At 42.3% G+C, this 23245-nt stretch overlaps 1 protein-coding gene across 1 annotated transcript; it reads right to left on the bottom strand.

The window, feature by feature from the left end:
- Window positions 1-786: 786 nt before the first annotated feature.
- Window positions 787-22930, bottom strand: LOC134603359 (histone chaperone asf1b). The gene is made up of 5 exons (XM_063449232.1): window positions 22804-22930; window positions 14300-14429; window positions 12890-13005; window positions 2564-2740; window positions 787-2180 (listed from the first exon to the last, which is right to left on the bottom strand). Exons 2-5 carry the CDS (start codon window positions 14406-14408, stop codon window positions 1980-1982), a joined length of 603 nt encoding a protein of 200 aa, XP_063305302.1. The 5' UTR covers window positions 14409-14429; window positions 22804-22930; the 3' UTR covers window positions 787-1979.
- Between the last annotated feature and the right edge of the window lie 315 nt (window positions 22931-23245).

The following is a 23245-nucleotide window of genomic DNA, read 5'->3' as shown; positions in this document are numbered from 1 at the left end:
AGGGAGTAAAAGTGCCTTGCAAGCAGGGAAGGGAAAACCAAAGGTTTTGCATAATTATCAGATAAATGACAAGATTTATTGTACAATGTCAATTTATGTAATAAACCCTCTGTTAAAGGACACCCAACATGGTACCTACAAGCTTTTTACGGTTTTAAAACAGTTTTATTTATACATTGTGCTACAAGATATGCCAGCAAATTATAAATTGGGAGAACCCATTTAAAACATGTCTATCTAGACTGTGCCAAATAATAGACAGGGAGAGCACAGGAGTCCCCTGAAGACAGTCCCTTCTGCTCTATAAGAATAGCAACCACAGGCAATGAGCTCTGGTTGCTATAGTTACTGCCATGCCGATTCTGATAGTGCGGGCTACAGAATATAGGAACAGAGACACTGCTCTTCGTCCAGATGTCAGCATGAGGACAATAAAGCCAAAGTGTCTGTGTCACAGCAGACATTTGTCATGATTGGTGGAGCATCCCAGCAGGGGAAAACAAAGATGGAGGCAGGAGAGTGCCAGTGGTCCATTGTAGGGTGTAACACCTATGAAGGTGTGCTGGCTTGGAGAAGAGTTTATATCTATAAATTGTACATTTAATACAACGCGTAATTATGTAATATGATGTATTCAAATAATTTGTGGGTGATTGATACTAAAGTGAACTTGCCACGATCAGGTTCCCTTTTAACGCAGCTGCTTCAACAAAAAAAGCCTGAGACATGATTAGTATCAATATATTTGAATTCTGGTATAGGATTTAAAAGTGACAACTGCATTGGTAAGTAATATGTCTAAGTGCTTTTATTTCAACATATTACTACTCACAATATATATATACAAATATATATAATAAAAAAAATTAACACAAGGAAAAAAAGTTTGCGTTGGCCGTTTAGAAACGAGCCATACACAAAGTACAAAGTCAGACAAACCTTGAGAAGGGAGCTCAAAACAATGCTCTCTCCATGAAATTCATGGCAGTGTGGAGATCCACAAACATAAATAAAATGTTAGCTGATGGGGTAATGGTTTCAACGGATTACATTTACAAAGCATTTGTTGGTGAGAGCCTTATTGCCACAGATTTTGCATGGGTTTAGTGGAGAATAAGACGTTAACAGGTAGAATTAGAAAAGTATTCAAAAGAAACTGTCAAAGCTGAATTCTCTGATGCAAAAACAAAAAAACAGCATGTGGATGGGATGCTCTGGAATCATTGATCTTGGCATGAAACACTGTAGCTTTACTACTTAAGTATTAAGTGAGCATTATAATGTAAGTCTTCATAGAAACTGCATATTGGTACCTGTGCAAGTCAAGTGCCTGTATCAAAATTATTAAGTCAAGTATGGTAGCGAACAGTATGTACACTGAAGTGGACTACCTAACTGTGTGCAGTAGCATGGAGCATGAGTAACAATGTAACATAGCGGTCAAAGTTATATAATACATCATTAAAGGACTACACTCAGGCTACTGCTGTCACAGATCAGTAGTTATGCGGTGTCTTATCCACACAGGGGTTGCTTGAAAAAACAGGAAGAAATGCATTGAATGACGTTTGAGTAAGCTGCCTGCTAAAAGAAGGATGCTGGTGCCAAGATACTAGTAGTTTCCCTGTAAACTGGAGATGGGGTAAAAGATGGCAGTGGCACTTGATAGACGACAGTCACAAGCCTTTCATCTTGTCTCTTAGATACATATATATAGAAAAAAAAATACAAATAGCTAGGCAGCAACCCCAAACAATACACTAAATAAAAGGCAAAATTTAGACTAAACAATTTGAATCAGAAAAGTGAGTTGTCTTCAAGATGAGTAGGTGACTGAACACCAATAATGTTCAGCAATGAGATGAGCAACTATTGCAGTAGTCTCTCATTGCAAGTCTGTGTTTTGCTTTGATCTCAGTGAGTAGGGGGCTGCAAGTAGACTCCTGTGCATGGCTCACATGCTCCAGCTGTCAATGTAATCATATACAGTCCATAGAGTTCTCTGGAATGGTGTTAAGTGCACCTGAAAGGCCCTTGGTGGGAGCACAAGTAGGAGGCAGCATAGAATTAGGTGCCGGGTCTACATTTTCAATATCTTCCATTTTTGATTCGCCAACAGACTCCCAATTGATGTGGAAGCGTGTCACACGAGGGTTTGATGCCAGGATGTTTCTCTGGAGCTAGGATAACAGAAAGGAGACCTTAATAAGTAAATTACCATTTCCCCTCGGACTACATGGCAGTGAGAGTTTACACAGGACAGACTACATAACACAATAAGTGCTAATGTACATGAACTGTGTCAATTGAAGCAACACAGCTGCTTTGCAGGAATAAATTACTAATTGTGCTTAAAACCGGTTGTGCTTTGACTTCGTTTACTGGTCAAACCGTAGACACTGGTAGACAACTTGTCAAAATCAAAATTCTGTAATTTATAGAGCGTGTGGCGGTGTATTTTTATACCATTTATAGAGTGTGTTGCAGTGTATTTTTATACCATTTATAGAGTGTGTGGCAGTGTCTTAACACACAATCTTGTTGGTTGAAAAAGGTGTCATACCTGGGTAAAATCTGGCTTAAGAGGTGGATTTTCTCTCAGTTCTGGATCTGAATACTCATTGTTTACATAATAACCAACTCTGATAAACTCTTGACCTCGATATGTGCAGGTAATTAGTACCACAGTAACCCCTACAGCATCGGACTCCGGTATTAAAGTGGAGTTGGGGGCATCCGCCTAGTGAATGAGAGAACAGACTGGTTACATATATAAAACAAATGCATGACAAAATAACGTAAACATGTAATTATGGTGCATGGTGGACCATTGTCCTAGTTTACTAGCACATAATTGTTTCTAACACATACATACATTTATTTTTGCATATATAAGCTGACCCCAGGCAGAGAAGTTTCAGAATAATTCTTACAGCTCCTCCTGCCTAATCAAGTATCAGTCTAAGTTTTAAAGGAGCATGTAAGTAGGCAGATCTCTACAAACACTAAAAGGCTCTTTTAAGACTACATGGAAGACGTCAAAGCACCACATTTTGATGAGAGGATTATCTATATTCTATACTAAACTCAGCAGGACAGTCCTAAATTTGGGGACCCCGTACTGTACTTGAAAGTTTGTTATCTAATGCTCCAAGTGTCACAGAATTTGATTTGCAAACCGAGTGGAGCTATCCTGTGCCGCTACCAACCAGCCTGGTGTCCAAATGCACCATGCAGATGTACAATATTTGTTTTATTTTTAAATCTGAAGGTACTGCCATGCTCAGTAAGATTCTATGGTTATCTGACTAACTGCTGCTCAAACTAACTTGCCTGCAATTTTATCACGGAGCAACACATACATTTTTGTTTTAATTAAACCCAGGACTTCTGGTTTTAAACAGCCTTTTTAGGTCAAAAGATAAAAAATAGTAATTCAGAGTATGTCAGCAAGATCAACATACAGGGTTAGTCATGTATTACTCTAAATGAGAAATACTTCTCTTTTGTTTTAGTGTATATCACAGGCTAGGTAGAGTCTAGATTGACAATATAGCATATTCTTACGGAAGGATAAACGGTCTAGACCAAGTTAAATAAAATTAATTATAAAGCAATATTGTAAAACAAGGCTTGTGATCCGCCGGGGCAACCAGTGCCATAGTGAAGGTTAGCAAGAAGGTCTACGTCCAGGAATACGTTGGGAGAGCAGCCCGCCATAAGTGACTGTCAGCCGATGCAGTGACTAGGCAGACGTCTGCCGTCTAAGCACAGTCCATGGCGTTGAGAAGTATTAGGACTCCCTCCATGCCCCAAGCCTGTTGTAGAGCCAGCGCGCCTGTGATATGAATTCTGTTACTCTGTGAGGCCAAGTTCTCCCCAATTGGGAATTTGCAGAAGTCCACTTCAGGTTTGAACAGTCGTCGGATTTGGCTTGGGCGCTTCTGCTTGTATGGTTGGAGAAGTGGGGTTGGTCCCTGTGACTATAGGCTTATGTGTAGCTTGTCTAGCAACAGCATGACATTAGAATTACCTGCAAGGCACCCCCTAGGTCTCCCTCCTTGAGGTCTCCTTTCCCCTGTTTGCAGAGCGGTTTCCGTCGTGCTCGGGTCCTCCGTTCCTCCAAGGCTGCCCAGAATCTGCTAAAAGATGCATCAATGCTATCCATGATGCTGGGATAGGGAATCGTGAGGTCAGCTTGGTGTGCTGCGAGGCCTCGTCCTTTAGGACTCTGGTATCCGCCATCTTGCGTTCCAGCCTTTGCCCCTTCCTAGATTACCACAGAATAGGTGTCCACTCCACACTGGACAATGGAATGCGAACCGGCGGGGACCAGGATAACCCCCCTCGGCCCAGGAGGGGAGGGGGAAACGGGCAGCAGTGAGACTCAGTGAGCACCTTGACCTCCGCGGGCCGAGAGAACAGCAGTCTCTCCCGTCTGGCATCTGTGCTAGGCTGCGCCACTTCTTCCACGGTGAGTAACAGAAGACTGTCTCACCGCCTCGGAGTGTGCTGGTCAGTAAAACACACACACTCTTTGTTCCCCCACAATAAAAGGGAGAACTTGCATGTCTTCATGTAGATCAACGTTTCAACCCCTTCATGTCTTTCAAGGTCCGAAGAGACCATTAAGGGTCGAAACGTCGATCTACAACTATATGTAACTTTGCACTAAAGAATAAATATCACTTTGGAATGAAGACCTGTGAGTGCTCCCTTTCACTGAAAAAAATAAAAATAAATTTTATATATATATACATATATACATATATATATATACATATATATATATATATATATATATATATATATATATATAAAAAACGTTAACATGGGTTTGCACTGAGGCATAATTAAATCGAATACCAGCCAAGATTTGTGTTTGTTACAATTGATAAGGCTACTCAATCACTTATGAACAACTGACAATATGCTTGAAACTGAAGAGGGATAAATATTAACCCTTTTCCCCTCCCCAAAAAAGCTGCAATGCATCATCACAACCCACGACAGTAGAATTTCAGTGTTATGAGCAACATCATCAACTCAAGATATTCCCGGTGCATTCAGGTACCTAACAGAAAAATGTATGAGCATGTGTGCTCGCTTATGTGTTTCTTCCATTGTGCTGTGTGCATATATACCACAACAAAGGTAAAAGAGGAACAGTAACTTCCCAGATTTTATATTTTATCTACTTTTTTCCTATGTTTAACAAAAATGTATTTAAGTGAAATGCGAGCAGTTTGCCAAATTACTGGGAGAAATTAACAATGGTTCTATTTTTTTCCTCCTGATTTGCAAAACATGCCCCGGATTTGCCTTGTATGAAAGGGATTATGATGCAATTTGCCAAATCTTTTAACAAACTTAAAAAAAACATAAATTTTACTTACCGTAAATTTCTTTTTCCTGAAGATTAGAGGCAGTGCTTATACCACAGGGATATCCAATCTGGAGGGAAAAAACAGGCAGGCAAATCTCCAAACATTTAAACCCTCCCCTAATTACCTCCTTTCCCATAAGTAGCAGCTCCTCCTGATCATACCCAGAAAATACATAAGCCAAATAGCTGCAAAATTACTGAGTTTATTAGAAAAAAGGGGCGGGAATGTAGCACTGCCTCTAATCTTCAGGAAAAAGAAATTTACGGTAAGTAAAATTTATGTTTTTCCCTTCAGATTAGAGGCAGTGCTTATACCACAGGGATATAATAAAGCAGATCCTGGGGCGGGGCCTGACTGCCATGGAGGGAAGACGTGCCTGCTTGAGGCTCCCTCCTGATCTAAGCTACATCAACTAAATGGTCACTCCTGACCCACGAAAAACGTCTCAAAATGACCCCAAGCAACGCACTGACCCTTAGTCCATACGGTAAACCGGTAATGCGGCCCGGGAGTGGACGACAGATGGCTGGCTATACTCGTGGAGGCATGCGGCCGGGTGAGCACGAGATGGGAGCGGCGGCCGAGCTCTCAGTCTGGAGCGACCCGCGAGCCGATTGCTACAAATGGGTACCCCGTAGCCCCCCCCCCCCGGACCGGTGGGGGTGATCCCGGTCCACCACTGGGAGTACTACCAGCTTTGGCAGAAACAAGCATGGAACAAACTAGAGGTCGGGGAGACCCACCCAAGATGGCGGCGACCACGCGGTTCACGAGCAAACATGAGGTACAACAAGCCCCTATGTCCAGCCTGGAACTAATATTTACAAACTTCTGGCTTAAGCTTGAGCACAGATTAAGGCAGGGGGCCTTGCTAACGCCCACCTCCAGACACCCGCCAAACCGCCCGCCGCCTGACCCGCAGCATAAAATGGCACCCCAGGGGAGGCCCAAACCAGCGAGAAAACATCTGAGAGACAAACAAACAGCTTACCCACACAGGGCGGCGAAACTGCGAAAACAACCAAGACGCAGTAGGGGCACACACCAGGCTCCCTCTACCGTACGAGCAACTCTACCCCAGACTACTGACTCACACAAGCGACATCCATCACGTCCACTGACCCCCCGCATTGAACTGCGACAACATGGGCAACCGTGGCAGGGACCAGCGCAGCCCCAACGAGGCATCGGCTGAGGAACCTAAAGAGCACTGCATACCTGGGTCCATGACCGAAAGACTGTCCGCAGCAAGCTACTGATGCCTCATATGGTTCCTATTTGCAAATGCTATAGTTTTTATTGTCTTCCTGTGGTTTTTCATTTGATGTGTCCTTTTTACTTTTATGAACCTGCTACGACCAATGATTTGAATCTAGCCACCTAGCATAGCAAACACTGCAGTGTTAAGCATTACCTGTATTTACTTGTTTACTGCATCTTCATGTTCACTCTGATGTTTAAGCTCTCATAAATTAGAGATTTAAAGCAAGGTTAACAGATATTGCTGCCTCTGAAAACAATAACCATTAAGCATGACAATGTTGGCAATATCAGAACCTCTAGTTAAAACTTATATTCTGACATAACCTTTGTAGACCTAGCCTGTTATTATTATTATTTAAAAATGTGCTGTCAATCGCATGCCATGTCAAACCCAATGTTCCTACTCAAATTGCCAATGCTATTGTGGCATCGCAAGAAAAATGTTATCCGTATTTACATGCACAAGAAAAATAAAGAATTTAAAAAAAAAAAAAAAAATAAAGCAGATCCTGAGGGCGGGTTCATTTCACTACAGCTTGAAGCACCTTGCGCCCAAAAGCAGCATCCTCCGAGGCCAGTATGTCCAACTTGTAGTGTCTTGAGAAAGTATGGAGAGAGGACCAAGTAGCAGCCGAACAAATCTGAGAGGGAGATGCAGCTGCTCGGAGAGCCCAAGACGTCGAAACCGCTCTAGTAGAGTGGGCCTTTATAGGGCCTGGATGTTACATGCCATTCTTGGAATAAGCCAACAGAATACAATCCTTCAGCCATCTAGCCAGAGAACTCTTCGAAACCTTCATGCCTTTCCTAGTGCCTCTGAATAGGACAAAAAGACTATTATCCTTCCTGAAGGATTCCGTAGATTTTAGGTATTGTAAAAAGACATCTCTTTACGTCTAGGCAGTGAAATTTGCTTTCCAAGGCATTAGATGGATTCTGACAAAAAGTCGGTAAGACCACTTCCTGGTTGACGTTCGAAACCGAAAAAACTTTAGGTATAAAAGAAGGATCGAGCTTTAGAACCACCTTGTCCTGATGGAAAACTAAAAAAGGAAAATTCGCCCGAAGAGCTTGAATCTCACAAATTCTTTTAGCTGATGTAATAGCCACCAAAAAGACAGTTTTTAACGAAATAATCTTCAGGGAAGCTTCCTCCAATGGTTCAAAGGGCGGCTCACAAAGCGCTGAAAGAACCAAGTTAAGATCCCAGGGAGGATAGGTTTCCCTAACATAGGGCACCAAACGAGTTAGAGCTCTGAAGAACCTCGAAATCAGAATATTAGAGGCCAAGCATCTGAGGGAGAAGAAACTGATAGCAGAAACCTGCAATTTCAATGAAGCAGGTTTAAGACCTTTAGCAAATCCCATCTGAAGGAAACTTAGAATCTTCTGGATGGATGCGGAAACAGGGTTGACTTTAAATCTACAACACCACTGACAGAATATCTTCCAAATTCTAGCGTAGATCTTTGAAGTAGATTCCTTGTTAGTTGCCAACAGGATCTTTATCACTTCAGTATCCAGACCGTTGCTCTCTAGAATCTGGCGTTCAGAAACCAGGCCGTCAAATGGAATCTTCGAAGGGTCGGCAGAGGCACCATGGCGTCCTCTAGTATTTCTCTTGAAAGTGGGAGCTTCCAAAATGTGGCCCCTGGAAAATTCAGGAGAACCGAGAACCAACTTCTTGGCCACCATGGAAGGATAAGGATAATACGTACACTTTCCAGTCTTACTTTTTGAAGTATTCTGGGAATAAGCACTACTGGCGGAAAGGCATAAGCCAGGTTGAACTTCCATGGAACTGACAGGGCATCTATGATATCCGGCCTGTCTGTTGGATTTAGGGATGCAAAACGTCCTGTCTTCCTGTTCATTCTGGAAGCCATCAGATCTATCTCCGGAACACCGAAGCGGTCTGTGATGAACTTGAAAGTTCTGCATGACAGGGACCAATCTGCTTGTTTCAAATGATGCCTGCTCAGGGCATCTGCCACCACATTGAATTTCCCTGAAATGTGAACTGCTGAAATTGACATCAGGTGCACTTCTGACCACAGCATGATCATTGAACAAAGGCTTTCTAACTTTGTTGATCTCGTACCTCCCTGTCTGTTCAAATATGCCACTGTCGTTCGATTGTCTGAGCGGATTTGAATATGTCGATCTTTGATAAGCATCTGAAATGCCAAGAGTGCCATCCACACGGCCTTTAATTCCCTGAAGTTCGAGGAATTTTTCATATCCTTCTCTTGCCAGGACCCCTGCTTCTTGATGTCTCCCAGATGGGCCCCCCAGCCCAGGGCAGAGGCGTCTGTCGTAATTATAGTGAAGGACTTCATCCGGAATGACAGACCCTCGTGCAGGAATCGAGAAGATGTCCACCACTGCAGACTTCTCAAAGTTAGCTTGTTGAACCTCATAAGCCCATCCAGGCCGAGTTCCTGTCGATTCCAGACTTGCAGAATGTTTCTTTGTAGAGGTCTCATTCTGGATTTTGCCCAACCGACTGCCGGGATTGAGGCTGTAAACAGACCCAGTAAGCCCATGGCTTCTCTGATTGAAAACACAATTTTTCTTCTGAGATTCCGAATTAATCGCTTGATTTTTAGTTTCTTCTCTTCTGGCAGGAATATCTTCATTGCGATAGAATCCAAAATCAGACCCAGGAACTGGATCCTTTGAACTGGCACTAGTTCCGATTTGTTGAAATTTATTAGCCAGCCATGCTTTTCTAGCGATTCTATCGCTGTCCCCAGGTCTAGCTGTAGTTGACCTTGGGACTCTGCAATCAACAGCCAGTCGTCCAAATACGGAATGACAGAGATGCCCATACCTCTTAGAAAAGCTGAAACGACTACTAGCAGCTTTGTGAAGACCCTGGGTGCTGATGACAGGCCGAAAGGTAATGCTCTGAACTGGTAATGTTTGATTACTGATCGGCAGCACACAGCGAACCTTAGAAGACTTTTGCTGGATTCTGCTATGGGCACATGAAGATAGGCATCTTTTAAATCCAGGGACGCAAACCAACTTTTTGGATGAATAAGCAGAGTAGCGGACTTTATTGTTTCCATGAGGAACTTCTTTTTGACAATCCACCTGTTTACGGCTTTTAGATCTAAAATGGGTCTGAACGAACCATCTGGCTTTGGAACCAAGAAAAGTCTTGAATAGGTGCCCCGAAAACTTTCCTTGAGAGGAACTTCTTCCACCACTCTTTTCAGTAATAGAGTCGATACTTCTCGCATCAGAGAGAGTTCCATCTCTAGAGAATGAACCTCGGAACATAGAAACATTTCCATTGGGGCTTGTGATAATTCTAGAGCGTATCCGTGTTTTATCACTGTGAGAACCCAGCGATCTGATGTTGTTCCTTTCCAGTGCTCTAGGAAGTGACTCAGCCTTCCACCCACAGGCCTGGCGTCATAACTTTTTATTTCTTCTGTCAGAAAATCTTTTCTTCTTCCTATAATCAAAGGCTTTTTTATGCTGACCCCTGAAATAGTTTCTACGAAAGGAACTTCTAAATGAGGGAAGCGACTCCGCTTTACGTCTTCTAAACTGCTTCTTAAATGATTCTGGTAAAGCTTTCCTTCCTTCCTTCATCTGTTTTAACAATTCATCCAGTTTTGAACCAAAAAGTCTTCCTGGTTCAAAGGATAGGTCACACAGTGAATTCTTAGATGCTGTATCTGCTGACCAATTTTTGAGCCAAAGCGCTCTTCTGGCGACTGTTGAAGTACCTATACTCTTGGCCGAAATTTTTAGGCTTTCTGCAGACGCATCTACCAAAAAAATCAGATGCCATCCTGATATTCTTTAATAGCTTTACCGGGTCTTCCTTAGTTTCTCCCGTATAAACTTTTTCTAGTTCTTCCAACCAAAGTCTTTGGGCCTTGGCAACAGATGACCCCGTAATCAAAGCTTTAGCTTGGGCTGCAGAAGATATGAACAACTTTTTTAAGGAGGAGTCAATGCGTTTGTCCATGACATCCTTGAGCCCGCTTGTGTCTCCAATCGGTAAAGTAGTTTTCTTAGAGATTTGAGCAATAGGAACGTCCACTACAGGGACCGTATCCAGCTTACAGTCTTGTTCCGATGCTAAGGAAAAAAGAGTTTTAAAATGTCTAGACAGAAACGGCTTGTGACTAGGGAATTTCCACTCTTTTAAAATCAATTCCTTAATCTGTGGGAGAAAAGGAAACACTTTGGACTTTTTCCCTGTTTCCTCAATTCCAAAAATGCACTGCACTTCTTTAATCAATTTCCCAATTGCTTCATCTGGGAAGGCAAACTCCTCATCTGAAGAATCACCACCTGAAATTTCCTCATACTCAGAACCACTAGTTACTGAACTAGTATCAGAAGCTTCCCAAGATCTCAGTCTTTTCTTAGCATGTTTTACAACTTGCGAATCTTGGGCAACCGAGGCCTGGACTGACTGTAATGCAGCCGACTGCATATCCACAAATGTTTGCTGCATACTATGTTGCAACCAGCTGAGGAAAGTAGACATTTCTGTTCTTTTTGCTTCCTCTGAAGCTTCTTTAGAACACACTGAGCAAAGTTTCTTTTTATAACCATCTGGCATATGTTGGCTACACACAGAGCAGATTAAATGCTTGGCTTTAGATGAACATTTCCCCTTTTCAGCAACTTTATCCAAATTTTCCGGATTAGACATACTGAAAAGAGAAAACAAAAAAGGGAAAACAATCAAATTTTTCTCCTTATCGATTCAGGCTAGGACCCATTTAATTAAAAACTTAATCAGTCTTACCTTAAATGGCCTGAGAGTGTGTTGGAGGGCAGGTGAGATAACACTCTTTACAACCGATCTGAGAGCTCCTGGCAAACAGAGGTTGCTGCTGGTAAATGCTCATATAAGTCCTGAAACCAAAGAGAACGCCCAGTTCAAATTTGGCGCCTGAATCAAGGTTCGCATTGCGCATAGCGCTCCGCGACTCCCTAGTGGAACGCAACGCAACCTGTGTGTGCGTTCCACCGCAGGACTTCCCAGCCGACGCACGCCTGCGTCCTTCGTCAGACCGGCACCTGGCACGGCATTAGACGGCAACATAAAACTTGAGGGACCACGCCGTCCGGCGTGTTAAAGGCTACTTACCCGGACATGAAGGAAGCAGTGCCCCCAGAGCCTCAGCCCTTCTCACCTGCTTCCTGGAGAACCTCCTGTCTAACCTCCCCTGCCGGAGGCAGGCAAAGAACTGGGTATGATCAGGAGGAGCTGCTACTTATGGGAAAGGAGGTAATTAGGGGAGGGTTTAAATGTTTGGAGATTTGCCTGCCTGTTTTTTCCCTCCAGATTGGATATCCCTGTGGTATAAGTACTGCCTCTGATCTGAAGGGAAAAATTAGCATCTCATAAAAAAGAAAATACTGCATAAACAGTAGCTTAAGTGAATGAACTCCTAAATGGAAGAGAATGGAGAAACAAGATTGCATGTGCTATATATTAAAATTGCTTCACTAAGTTTTGTTGCTCAGGGTGTCCCTTTGAATTTCCTAAATTCCAGAGAAGGGAGTGTTCCCCTATGAAGTTACATGGTAGACTGTGTGTGCCAGGATATTGATTGGGGGGAAAACAAAACACAAACACAAAAAAACAACCCATACATAAGTTTTAGTTTGACACTAGGTTATGCAAAAACTCACAAGAGATTTCCGCTTTAAGCTACATCAGACTTTGAAAACTGCATCAAGCCACAGAGGCAGAGCAAATATATTACAAAAAGACAGCAGCAGAAATGTTGAGAAAGTTGCTAAAATCTCCTTTGCGGAGTAAGTCACGATGGGAAAGAAACATTAACATTGGGTGACTAATACCTATTAAATGTATCTAAACTTGGAGATGATTCTCAACCATGTGAAATATATTGATAAGTACCATATGTGACATTTATGTAAATTATTATGCTTGTTAACCAGTTCTGTATATAATATATGAACAACTGATAAATCTCTGAACATTATGAATGTGTATCATGCAAATCCAAGTATAATACTATTACTTAAAAAAAAAAAGTAAAAAAAAAAAAAAAAAATATAGAAATATATATATATATATATATATATATATAAAAATAATAGAGACTTGCAGTAATTACAAAATTTACCATCTTTTTTTAGCCCAAGAACAAAGAATTTGAATATGTAGGCTTTTAAATTGCACTAATTTTCAGCTTTAAAGTTGATGTGTTGCTTTCAGACCACCTACTCACCTGGAACACAAACATGTGGCGTCCAGCAGGCACAGGCCCAACAAGCACAGAATCCAGCACTTGGTCATACTCCTCACTTTCTGCTGACCCCACATAGATTATTTTCCACTCCAAATCTGCTCAAGAACAAGAAGGAAAATGCTACATGAACATAATAGCAAAGCAAGTTGGAACTGTAACATTCATGGAAAAACAAACAAGTGTGAAGAAAAAAAAAAAAAAAAAAGTTTTCTAAAATATTACTTAGTATAGGTAAAAAGTCTCTACTAGAATTGAATGTTAATTTCTTGCACTATAACTGAACAGTATCTAATTATGCAGGTTAGAAAATTAAAGTACACCAATCACTATACTAAAATGTGCTACTGCCTCTTTAGTTAACCCCTTAAGGACCAAACTTCTGGAATAAAAGGGAATCATGACATGTCACACATGTTATGTGTCCTTAAGGGGTTAAAGGAAACCCCCACTACCTAAACACAAAAATCACTGTTTAGGAGATATACCCCCATAAAAACATGCACGCATTTAATTATGCTTTTTTTATATTGGCGTATAGCTAAACAGTCTGCAAAAGCTGAGATGGCTTATTTTGCAAGCGCTCCCCTTGTAACCCAGCCCAAACTTTCTGTATCTGTCCAATCAAAGAATTCTCAATGCAGCTCAAGATTTTTTTGCTAGGCAGGTGCTCTGGGCATTTGCCTGTCTCCCAATTTTAGCTCCATTGTGCTACATAACAAGGAAGTAACAACACCGGTTGTTTGATTTTGCTTGAGCTAAAGAGGAAGCATTAACCTGGACATCTGTGATTGGCTAAGATTGTCAGCTGACAAGTTTCAGCCTATCAAAGCGCCCATTTCTGGTATGACTTAGCATGACTACAAGGAAGTGTGTAATGTCTGCCTTAACTATACCTCCAGTAGGGGCTAGGTTTTGATCTTTATAATTAATTTGCTTGAAAACTATACAACATGTGGGAAGACAGTGCTAGGTAATATTCAGTGAGATGGTTATTGTGCCTAGTGTAATTAGGACTTAGGAAAGGGATGTAAATGGAATTGGGAGAATATGATTGATTGAGACATAGGCAGAGGTTAGCAAGGGGATATTGTAGGCATTGGTATTTTTTTTTATAAGTTCTCCACACACTTAAAGCTCTAGCAATTTTAACATAAATTGGCACTTTTGTAAATTAACTGTTATACATTCTGGCTGTCAATAAGACAACTGGTCTGGTTACTTCCTGGTTGTTGAGTTCAGTGGAGCTAAATTCAAGAGTAGATATACCCCCAATAAAAACATGCATTTAATTATGCATGTTTTTATAGGTGGTATATTTACTTAATTGTTAACAATAAAAGCTACCATTGGAGCATCCCTTTATAATTTCCACCAGCAATAGATACTCACCATCTGGCAGGTCTTCTATGCACTCAAAGGTGATTTCAAATTGAAAAGGGTTGTGGAAGTGGCAAGGGTTATCCAAGACCACCATGTTGAGGATCTGTACCTTCGCCATGATAGAAAATGGTCAAACACACTGAAAAAACCCCCAAAACAAAACACTATTAGTAATAGAATACCAAGTCTGTATCAGAAAACAAGAGACATGGAAGATCATTTACACTGAAACTATTATTGTGTAATTCTTTAATATCAGGGATTTAGAAATTCTATCACCTGATAGGTTTTTATTTTTAGCCCTGCCGCGGGCAATTTGCAGTTCTTCCCTTGGGGGAAAGGTGCTGGGCGCAGGTAGTGTAAGGTCTTCACCATTGCCAGGTGAATCATTCACTTGTGGTCTGGCCCTCTCTAGTGAGTTATATACAAAGGGAGACACACTCCGGGTAATTCACAAAAGAGCATTGTTTGAAAAAATAACTCCCAATGCAAATCTGAGACAGAAAAATAGCCATGTTGTAAATAAAATGGAGCTATAGAATGTTTCCAGATTATCTATTTATGCCTACACGTTCTATTTACATTTAATCTGTAAAAAAATCTGAATTTTGCAACTAACCCTGTCAAAGTACAGAGCTTTGGCTGGAGTCCAAATCTTTGTACTCAAAATTATTTTGTGTCAGGACAAATAAATTATCATGATGAACAAGCTGATTGGACTACTACTTTACATTGAATCAATGTATCTCTATGAAGAGGTCGGAGACACTGAATGGCAGTCACATGTGCAGCACTTTTCCACAAAGCACCTCAAGCAGCCATTTGAGGGGTGGCCAGTGGAGGTATCCCTAGGCTGTAATGTAAACACTGTATTTTCTCTGAAAAGACAGTGTTTACTGCAAAAAGCCTGAAGGTAATGATTCTACTCACCAGAACAAATACAATGAGCTGTAGGTTTTCTTGTGACTAGTGTCCCTTTAAATTCCACACCCCTGTAGTATATAGGGAGGTGTTTATTCACACAAATTACTCTATCTGCACTAAATAGATAACTCCAATAACATGCATAAACAGTCATAACTATACTTTTACACAAGTATTTTAGTGCCCTCGCTCGGTGGTTGTTGACTTAACAAGTATAAAAGTACACTTCAAACACCACAATTACTACAGTTTAGGATAGTTGGTTTCTTGCTAGGAAGCTGCCCCTGCTAATTCACCTTTAGTTTGCAGAACAGTTTTGTAAAAATGTAAGTTGTAATATTTATGGTGCTGGCAGATGGAAGTGCACATTAATACGTCAAAGGACCACTAAAGTGTTAAGAATATAAAATTGTATTCCTAACACTAGAGTGCTGCTCTGCCCCCTAGCTGTTTTCAAAGATAAAAAAACAAACAAAAACTACTTGCTGGCTCCATTCCTGCCTCCTCCGACGTCAATGCGTTGAGAAAGCTAATGGGCATGTGGGACAAGGGCCGCATATTAAGCTTTGTACAGAAGAAAGCAACAAATTTTCCTGTACCTCGGATTTAGAAGATGCTGGACATCCTTATGCAAAGTGTGAGGAGAGGACTACCATAATCGTTTCATGGAGTTAAAGTCCGTGAAACAGCAGAAAGCAACTTTAGTGACTGGTCAGTTTGACAGCCTCTTGATGTCTTAACCCAGCAATGTAAACATTGCAGTTTCTGTAAACAACAATGTTTTCCATTCATGGATGTGGAATTTCTATTGCCCGACACCTGGGACATGCAGTTCTAGTCACCAGACAGGCAGTCTGTTTGGGCAGCAAGTGAATAAACGCTGAATCTGCGGTTCCGGTTCTCATTAGAGCACATTGCAGACTTCCAACATAAACTGACTCAGGGAGTGCTGGAACCACAAGGAGCAAGTACACACACCATACAGTTACACATACACACAACCTACACCCACCCCCTACAGTCAGCACACACCCCAAACACACTACATACCGCCAGCACTCCCCACACCCAGTCAAAAAAACACCACACAGGCACTATGGGGGATGACAGAGGAGAGACACAAATTACATTTTAATTGCTTTTTTTGGAAGAAAAATCCTGTCATGACGATAACCATCACTGTAGTCCCTTGAACAAGTACAAAAAGTAATCTGTGAACGTTCAGGCTGATAACTTGCCAAAGTTACCATTTTGAAAAAAATAAACTAATTGTAAAGGTAAATGCATAAAATATACATGCCACGTGTAGTGGATGAAGTGTGTGTGTGTAGTGGATGTGTATAGTGAATGCAGAGAGTGCGTTTGTGTAGTGCGTGTGTATAGTGAATGCAGAGTGTGTGTGTAGTGTGTATAGTGAATGCAGAGTGTGTGTAGTGCGTGTATATAGTGAATGCATAGTGAATGCAGAGAGTGTGTGTAGTGCGTGTGTATAGTGAATGCAGAGAGTGTGTGTAGTGTGTGTGTAGTGTGTATAGTGAATGCAGAGAGTGTGTGTAGTGTGTGTGTAGTGTGTATAGTGAATGCAGAGAGTGTGTGTAGTGCGTGTGTAGTGTGTATAGTGAATGCAGAGAGTGTGTGTAGTGCGTGTGTAGTGTGTATAGTGAATGCAGAGAGTGTGTGTAGTGCGTGTGTAGTGTGTATAGTGAATGCAGAGAGTGTGTGTAGTGCGTGTGTAGTGTGTGTAGTGCGTGTGTATAGTGAATGCAGAGAGTGTGTGTAGTGCGTGTGTATAGTGAATGCAGAGTGTGTGTGTGTGTGTAGTGCGTGTGTATAGTGAATGCAGAGTGTGTGTGTGTGTGTAGTGCGTGTGTATAGTGAATGCAGAGTGTGTGTGTAGTGCGTGTGTATAGTGAATGCAGAGTGTGTGTGTAGTGCGTGTGTATAGTGAATGCAGAGTGTGTGTGTAGTGCGTGTGTATAGTGAATGCAGAGTGTGTGTGTAGTGCGTGTGTATAGTGAATGCAGAGTGTGTGTGTAGTGCGTGTGTATAGTGAATGCAGAGTGTGTGTGTAGTGCAGTGTGTATAGTGAATGCAGAGTGTGTGTTTGTGTAGTGTGTATATAGTGAATGCAGAGTGTTTGTGTAGTTTGTATAGTGAATGCAGTGTGGGTAAAGTAAATGCATTGTGTGTGTATATAATGCAGTGTGTGGTGTGTGTATATAATGCAGTGTGTGTATGTAATAGTGTGTGTGTGTGTATGTATGTAATAGTGTGTGTGTGTGTATGTATGTAATAGTGTGTGTGTGTGTATGTATGTAATAGTGTGTGTGTGTGTATGTAATAGTGTGTGTGTATGTATGTATGTAATAGTGTGTGTGTGTGTATGTAATAGTGTGTGTGTATGTATGTAATAGTGTGTGTGTGTGTGTATGTAATAGTGTGTGTGTGTGTGTATGTAATAGTGTGTGTGTGTGTGTATGTAATAGTGTGTGTGTGTGTGTGTGTATGTAATAGTGTGTGTGTGTGTGTGTGTATGTAATAGTGTGTGTGTGTGTGTATGTAATAGTGTGTGTGTGTGTGTGTGTATGTAATAGTGTGTGTGTGTGTATGTAATAGTGTGTGTGTGTGTGTGTATGTAATAGTGTGTGTGTGTGTGTGTGTATGTAATAGTGTGTGTGTATGTAATAGTGTGTGTGTATGTAATAGTGTGTGTGTGTGTGTGTATGTAATAGTGTGTGTGTGTGTGTGTATGTAATAGTGTGTGTGTGTATGTAATAGTGTGTGTGTATGTAATAGTGTGTGTGTGTATGTAATAGTGTGTGTAAGTAATAGTGTGTGTGTGTATGTAATAGTGTGTGTGTGTATGTAATAGTGTGTGTGTGTATGTAATAGTGTGTGTGTGTATGTAATAGTGTGTGTGTGTAAGTAATAGTGTGTGTGTGTAAGTAATAGTGTGTGTGTGTAAGTAATAGTGTGTGTGTGTAAGTAATAGTGTGTGTGTGTAAGTAATAGTGTGTGTGTGTATGTAATAGTGTGTGTGTGTAAGTAATAGTGTGTGTGTGTAAGTAATAGTGTGTGTGTGTATGTAATAGTGTGTGTGTGTATGTAATAGTGTGGTGTGTGTATGTAATAGTGTGGTGTGTGTATGTAATAGTGTGGTGTGTGTATGTAATAGTGTGGTGTGTGTATGTAATAGTGTGGTGTGTGTATGTAATAGTGTGGTGTGTGTATGTAATAGTGTGGTGTGTGTATGTAATAGTGTGGTGTGTGTATGTAATAGTGTGGTGTGTGTATGTAATAGTGTGGTGTGTGTATGTAATAGTGTGGTGTGTGTATGTAATAGTGTGGTGTGTGTAGTGTATATGTAATGCAGTGTGTTTGTGTAGTGTGTATATGTAATGCAGTGTGTGTTTGTGTATATATATATATATAATGCAGTGTGTGTATATATATTGCAGTGTGTGTATGTAATGCAGTGTGTGTTTGTGTGGTGCATGTAAGTAATGCAGTGTGTGTGTGTATGTATGTATGTAATGCAGTGTGTGTGTGTGTATGTATGTATGTAATGCAGTGTATGTGTGTGTATGTATGTATGTAATGCAGTGTATGTTTGTAATGCAGTGTGTAGGTAATGCAGTGTGTGTTTGTAATGCAGTGTGTGGGTGTTTGTGTAATGATGTAATTTGTGTAAAATGGGGGGGCATTTTTTTTTTTAATATTTAAATGTTTTTGTTTGTTTAGTCCCCCCTCCCTGCTTCTTACCAGGGAGGGGGGATATAGTATTCCCTGGTGGTCCGGTGGCTTGTTAAGTACGGGGGGCCGGCAGGAAGCTGTTCCTTACCTTTCTTGCAGCTTCTCCAGCTCCCCTGTGGAAATCTCGTGGCGCTTAGTGCCGCGCGGAGCGTTTGTCGATCCCTAACCAGAACCACTACAGTCACCAGAACAACTACAGCTTAATGTAGTTGTTCCGGTGAGTATAATAGCTCCCTTCAGGAATTTTCATGTAAAACACTGTCTTTTCAGAGAAAAGGCAGTGTTAACATTGCCCGTAGGGACCCTTCCAAGTGACCACTCCTCAGATGGCCACTAGAGGTGCTTTCTGGCTCAGTGCTGCACACTAGTCAGCCCTGCCATTCAGCATCCCCACACACTGCATGGAGACGCTGAATTTTCCTCATAGAGATGCATTGATTAAACGCATCTCTATGAGGAGGTGCTGACTGGCCAAAAAAGCGTTTGGCCCCGTCCCTTGACGATTTTAGCCAATCCAATGCTTTCCTCATGGGAGGACGGGACGGGGGACCTGCGCACATGGGGAGAGCTGAAAATAAGGTAGGTAAGTTAACCCATTATAAGGGGGCAAGCCACCTAAATGGTGGGTTCAGCACTATAAGGTCAGGAATACATGTTTATGTTCCTGACCCTATAGTGATCCTTTAATGTAGTGCTGAAGTCTATATCCTGTCTCTGAACGATTTTCAGACAAAAGGCAGTATTTATATTGCTGAAAAGCGTGTATAAAACCCCAAGGGTGATATACACAGGTAGAGGGTGGTACAAAACAATACAACCTGTTTATGGCTGATCGTGAACGTGGAATAAAAGAGAGATGGTAATCACGCCTGTCACCCTGTCAGGGGTATTGTCCTGACAGGGTGACAGGCGTGATTACCATCTCTCTTTTATTCCACGTTCACGATCAGCCATAAACAGGTTGTATTGTTTTGTACCACCCTCTACCTGTGTATATCACCCTTGGGGTTTTATACACGCTTTTGTGCATATTTTATATAGTGTGTGTGAGGTACACTTTTTGGGGGTGTGTCTTTCTAGTGTATCATATAGTAAGCTAATTTCTTTTGTCAGTATTTATATTGCTGCCTGGTGAAACCGTCACTCAGACGCCATTTAGAGGTGCTTCCTTGGTCAATGCTTCACACTGTGAAGCACCTATGTTAACGTTCCCTATAGTGATGCATTGCTTCAATGCATCTCGATGAGAAGTTAAATTGGCGCAGTGGCATTTTGCTGTAAATGCGCAATAGTCTCCCAATACTTTCCTATGGGGAAGCATTGGATTGACTAAGATCGTCAAGATTGAGGATTTCAGCCATGGATGTGGGACAAACCACAGCGTCACCAGCATGGTGTGGGGAAAAAAGGGGAGTAAAAACACTTTTCCCATGTGATTGGAGGGAACACACACTTGTTGACAGACTCAATCACAAATAATTGCTTTTTTATTTTAATTTAAATCCACCCAGCCTCCATACATTTGGACAGCTGGAGTAGATAGACTTTCCCTGGGGTCCAGTGGGGCTGCTGTCATCTTCCTACTCCGCTCCCTCTCTGGAAGGCGTGCAGAGCAGGGAGATTACAGCTCTCTCACGTGTCGCACTAAGTCATCCGCCTCCCTGAGCTCTCCATTACCTGCCAACTCCCCTACGTCATCTCTCCATAAGCAACCCGCCTCCCTGTGCTCTCCATTACCCGGCCGCCTGCCTCTGCTAGCTCTCCATGAGCAGACTGCCTGCCTCTGCTAGCTCATCACCTCACGGGCTGAACAAGCTCACAAATTCCAGGCGGCAGGACAAGTTTCCTGGTCTCCTTGGCGACCTGGGACAGCCAAGCAAACATTTGACTGCAGAGTCAGGACCTGGTCTCCTCTTCATAGGCTTAATCTACCATCCTAATTTCGAGGAATCTGGGGATATCCATCAATTTGATGAGCTTGAAAACTACAGATATTCTGTAAGTGCGATATAAACTCAAGGGGACACCTATGGTTTAACGTTAATCCCCTATGAGCGCTTTCTTTTATTTCTTTATAGGTCTAGATATATTCTGTTTTATCTTATTTGTCAAGCCCTGCCTTAAAGGCAATACTATAGGCACTACAACCATTTCATCGTATTGAATTGGCCCTCCATTTGGCTAATCCATTTTTTAGCAGCTTAACCCCTAAAGGACCAAACTTCTGGAATAAAAGGGAATCATGACATGTCACACATGTCATGTGTCCTTAAGGGGTTAAAGGGATTCTTTAGTGTAAGGAATACAAAGTTGTATGCCTCACACTATAGTACCCTCTGGTACCAAAAACAAAAACCACACTCACTCGATTTTAGCAGCGATCTCCCACTATTCTTGCTCCGATGGTGGAAACCGAATGCACATAGGCAGCGAGCACATTAGGCTCTACCCATAGAAAAGCAATGCTCAATGCGTTCCGATGGGGATTTCTCTGACGCAGGATGTCCTCAAGCAGAATGTAAGGATGCCCAGTGTCAGGCGACCAAAATTCTGTTAAGATCCAGGAAGTGCCTCTAGTAGCTGTCTGCCACTAGAGGCAGTCTTAGCACTGAAAGGTAATCATTGCGGTTTCTCTAAAACAGGACTAAGGGGGTCTTGGTGGCTATAGAGTCCCTTTAACACTAAACGAGAGTACCTGATTTGCCATAGCCCTGCCCTTAAAGGAACTTCCTAAGTTCATTCCCGCAAAGATTGCCAAAATGAGTTTCAGCATCTTCATGTTCAGCACTGAAAAACTGAACACTCCCCATGAGGATCGATTGACTCAATGCATCTCCATGAGGTTTTGATTGGATTTGTGCAGGACAACGATTTGCCTTACATGCGCACTTGCTATCCAATGGAGAAGCATTACACTGCCTGGGGAGGAGGGGGTCCAATCATGCCATTGGGGAAGCATTAGACTGGCCGCAGGGGGGTTCAATCATGCCATTGGGAAAGCATTAGACTGGCCGCAGGGGGTTCCAATCATGCCAATGGGGAAGCATTAGACGGGGGGTCACGGGGGGGGGGAGGGTTCCAATCATAGAAACATATAATGTGACGGCAGATAAGAACCATTCGGCCCATTTAATCATGCCAATGGGGGGGGGGGGGGGGGGAGAGGTTCGAATCATGCCAATAGGGAAGCATTATACTGGCGGCAGGGAGAGGGGTACCTATCATGCCAATGGGGGAAGCATTAGACCGGCCGCAGGTCGGTGGGGGCAATCATGCCAATGGGGAAGCCAAGGACTGGCTGATAGCAGGGTCCAATATTGCAGATTGGTCAGTTACTATATGGATTTAGTAATACACGTTTGTATTCCTATAGTTATAAAGCATCATCGAGTGCCCGGACCTGTATTAGTAAAGCGGTGGCACATGTGCAAGGGATGAGCTCACCTTGTCTAATCTCTGGCTGGCACACACCAAGAAAGTGAGGGCATCTCTGGGAGTTTTAGTAAAAAAAAAAATAATACAAAGACCCCCTAAAGGTGAACAGCACTTTAACACATTACCTCTATATATAATGTAGATAGCACCATAACCTGCCCCCCCCTTAATAACACAGACAATGAGTGCTGGGGCTTGCTGTGATTCCTGGTCCATGATTATATATATATATTGTATAGTATGGTATGGTATATAGTATGGTATATTGTATGTATATTGTATATAATAATAAGGTGTCACACAGTGTCAGGCTGGCAGATAGCTACACCCATAGCATGCTGCCATACTAACACAGTGTCAGTTCGGTCCAGACACCCTGGGGGCCTGCCGTTAGCGGTTACCGTGCTGATGAAGGTGGGCTGTGCGGTTCGGCCGTGCCTCGCTCTGTCTCCTCTCCCTTTCCCGCTCTCCGTTTGTCTCCCGCGCGCCGGCGCCTCGCGCTCAAACAATCTCTCCCCCCCACCTCCTCCTCCTCCTTTTTTTTTTTTCTCTCCCCCCTCTTACAGTCCTAACTCGGGCAAACCAAGCCACGCCCACTTCCTTGACACTCGCCCGGCCCCCCTCTAATTCCCTGTTGACCAATCACAGGACTGGAAAAAACAAAAAAGGGGGCGGGGCAGGGTCTTCATTGTGCAGCCACGCTGGAACGCAAACGTCATTTTGGCGCGTACGGCGACAGGCGAGGCGACCGCGGGAAAGGCGCATAGAGGGGGTGACATTTGTTGGCAGCTGACAGTTATTTTATTTTTTTTCATTTTTGTTAGTCACTTGGTGTCAGGAGGT

This window comes from Pelobates fuscus, chromosome 3 (genome assembly GCF_036172605.1).
Source record: "Pelobates fuscus isolate aPelFus1 chromosome 3, aPelFus1.pri, whole genome shotgun sequence".
Lineage (NCBI taxonomy): Eukaryota > Metazoa > Chordata > Amphibia > Anura > Pelobatidae > Pelobates > Pelobates fuscus.
This window is presented reverse-complemented; position numbering and strand designations above follow the sequence as displayed.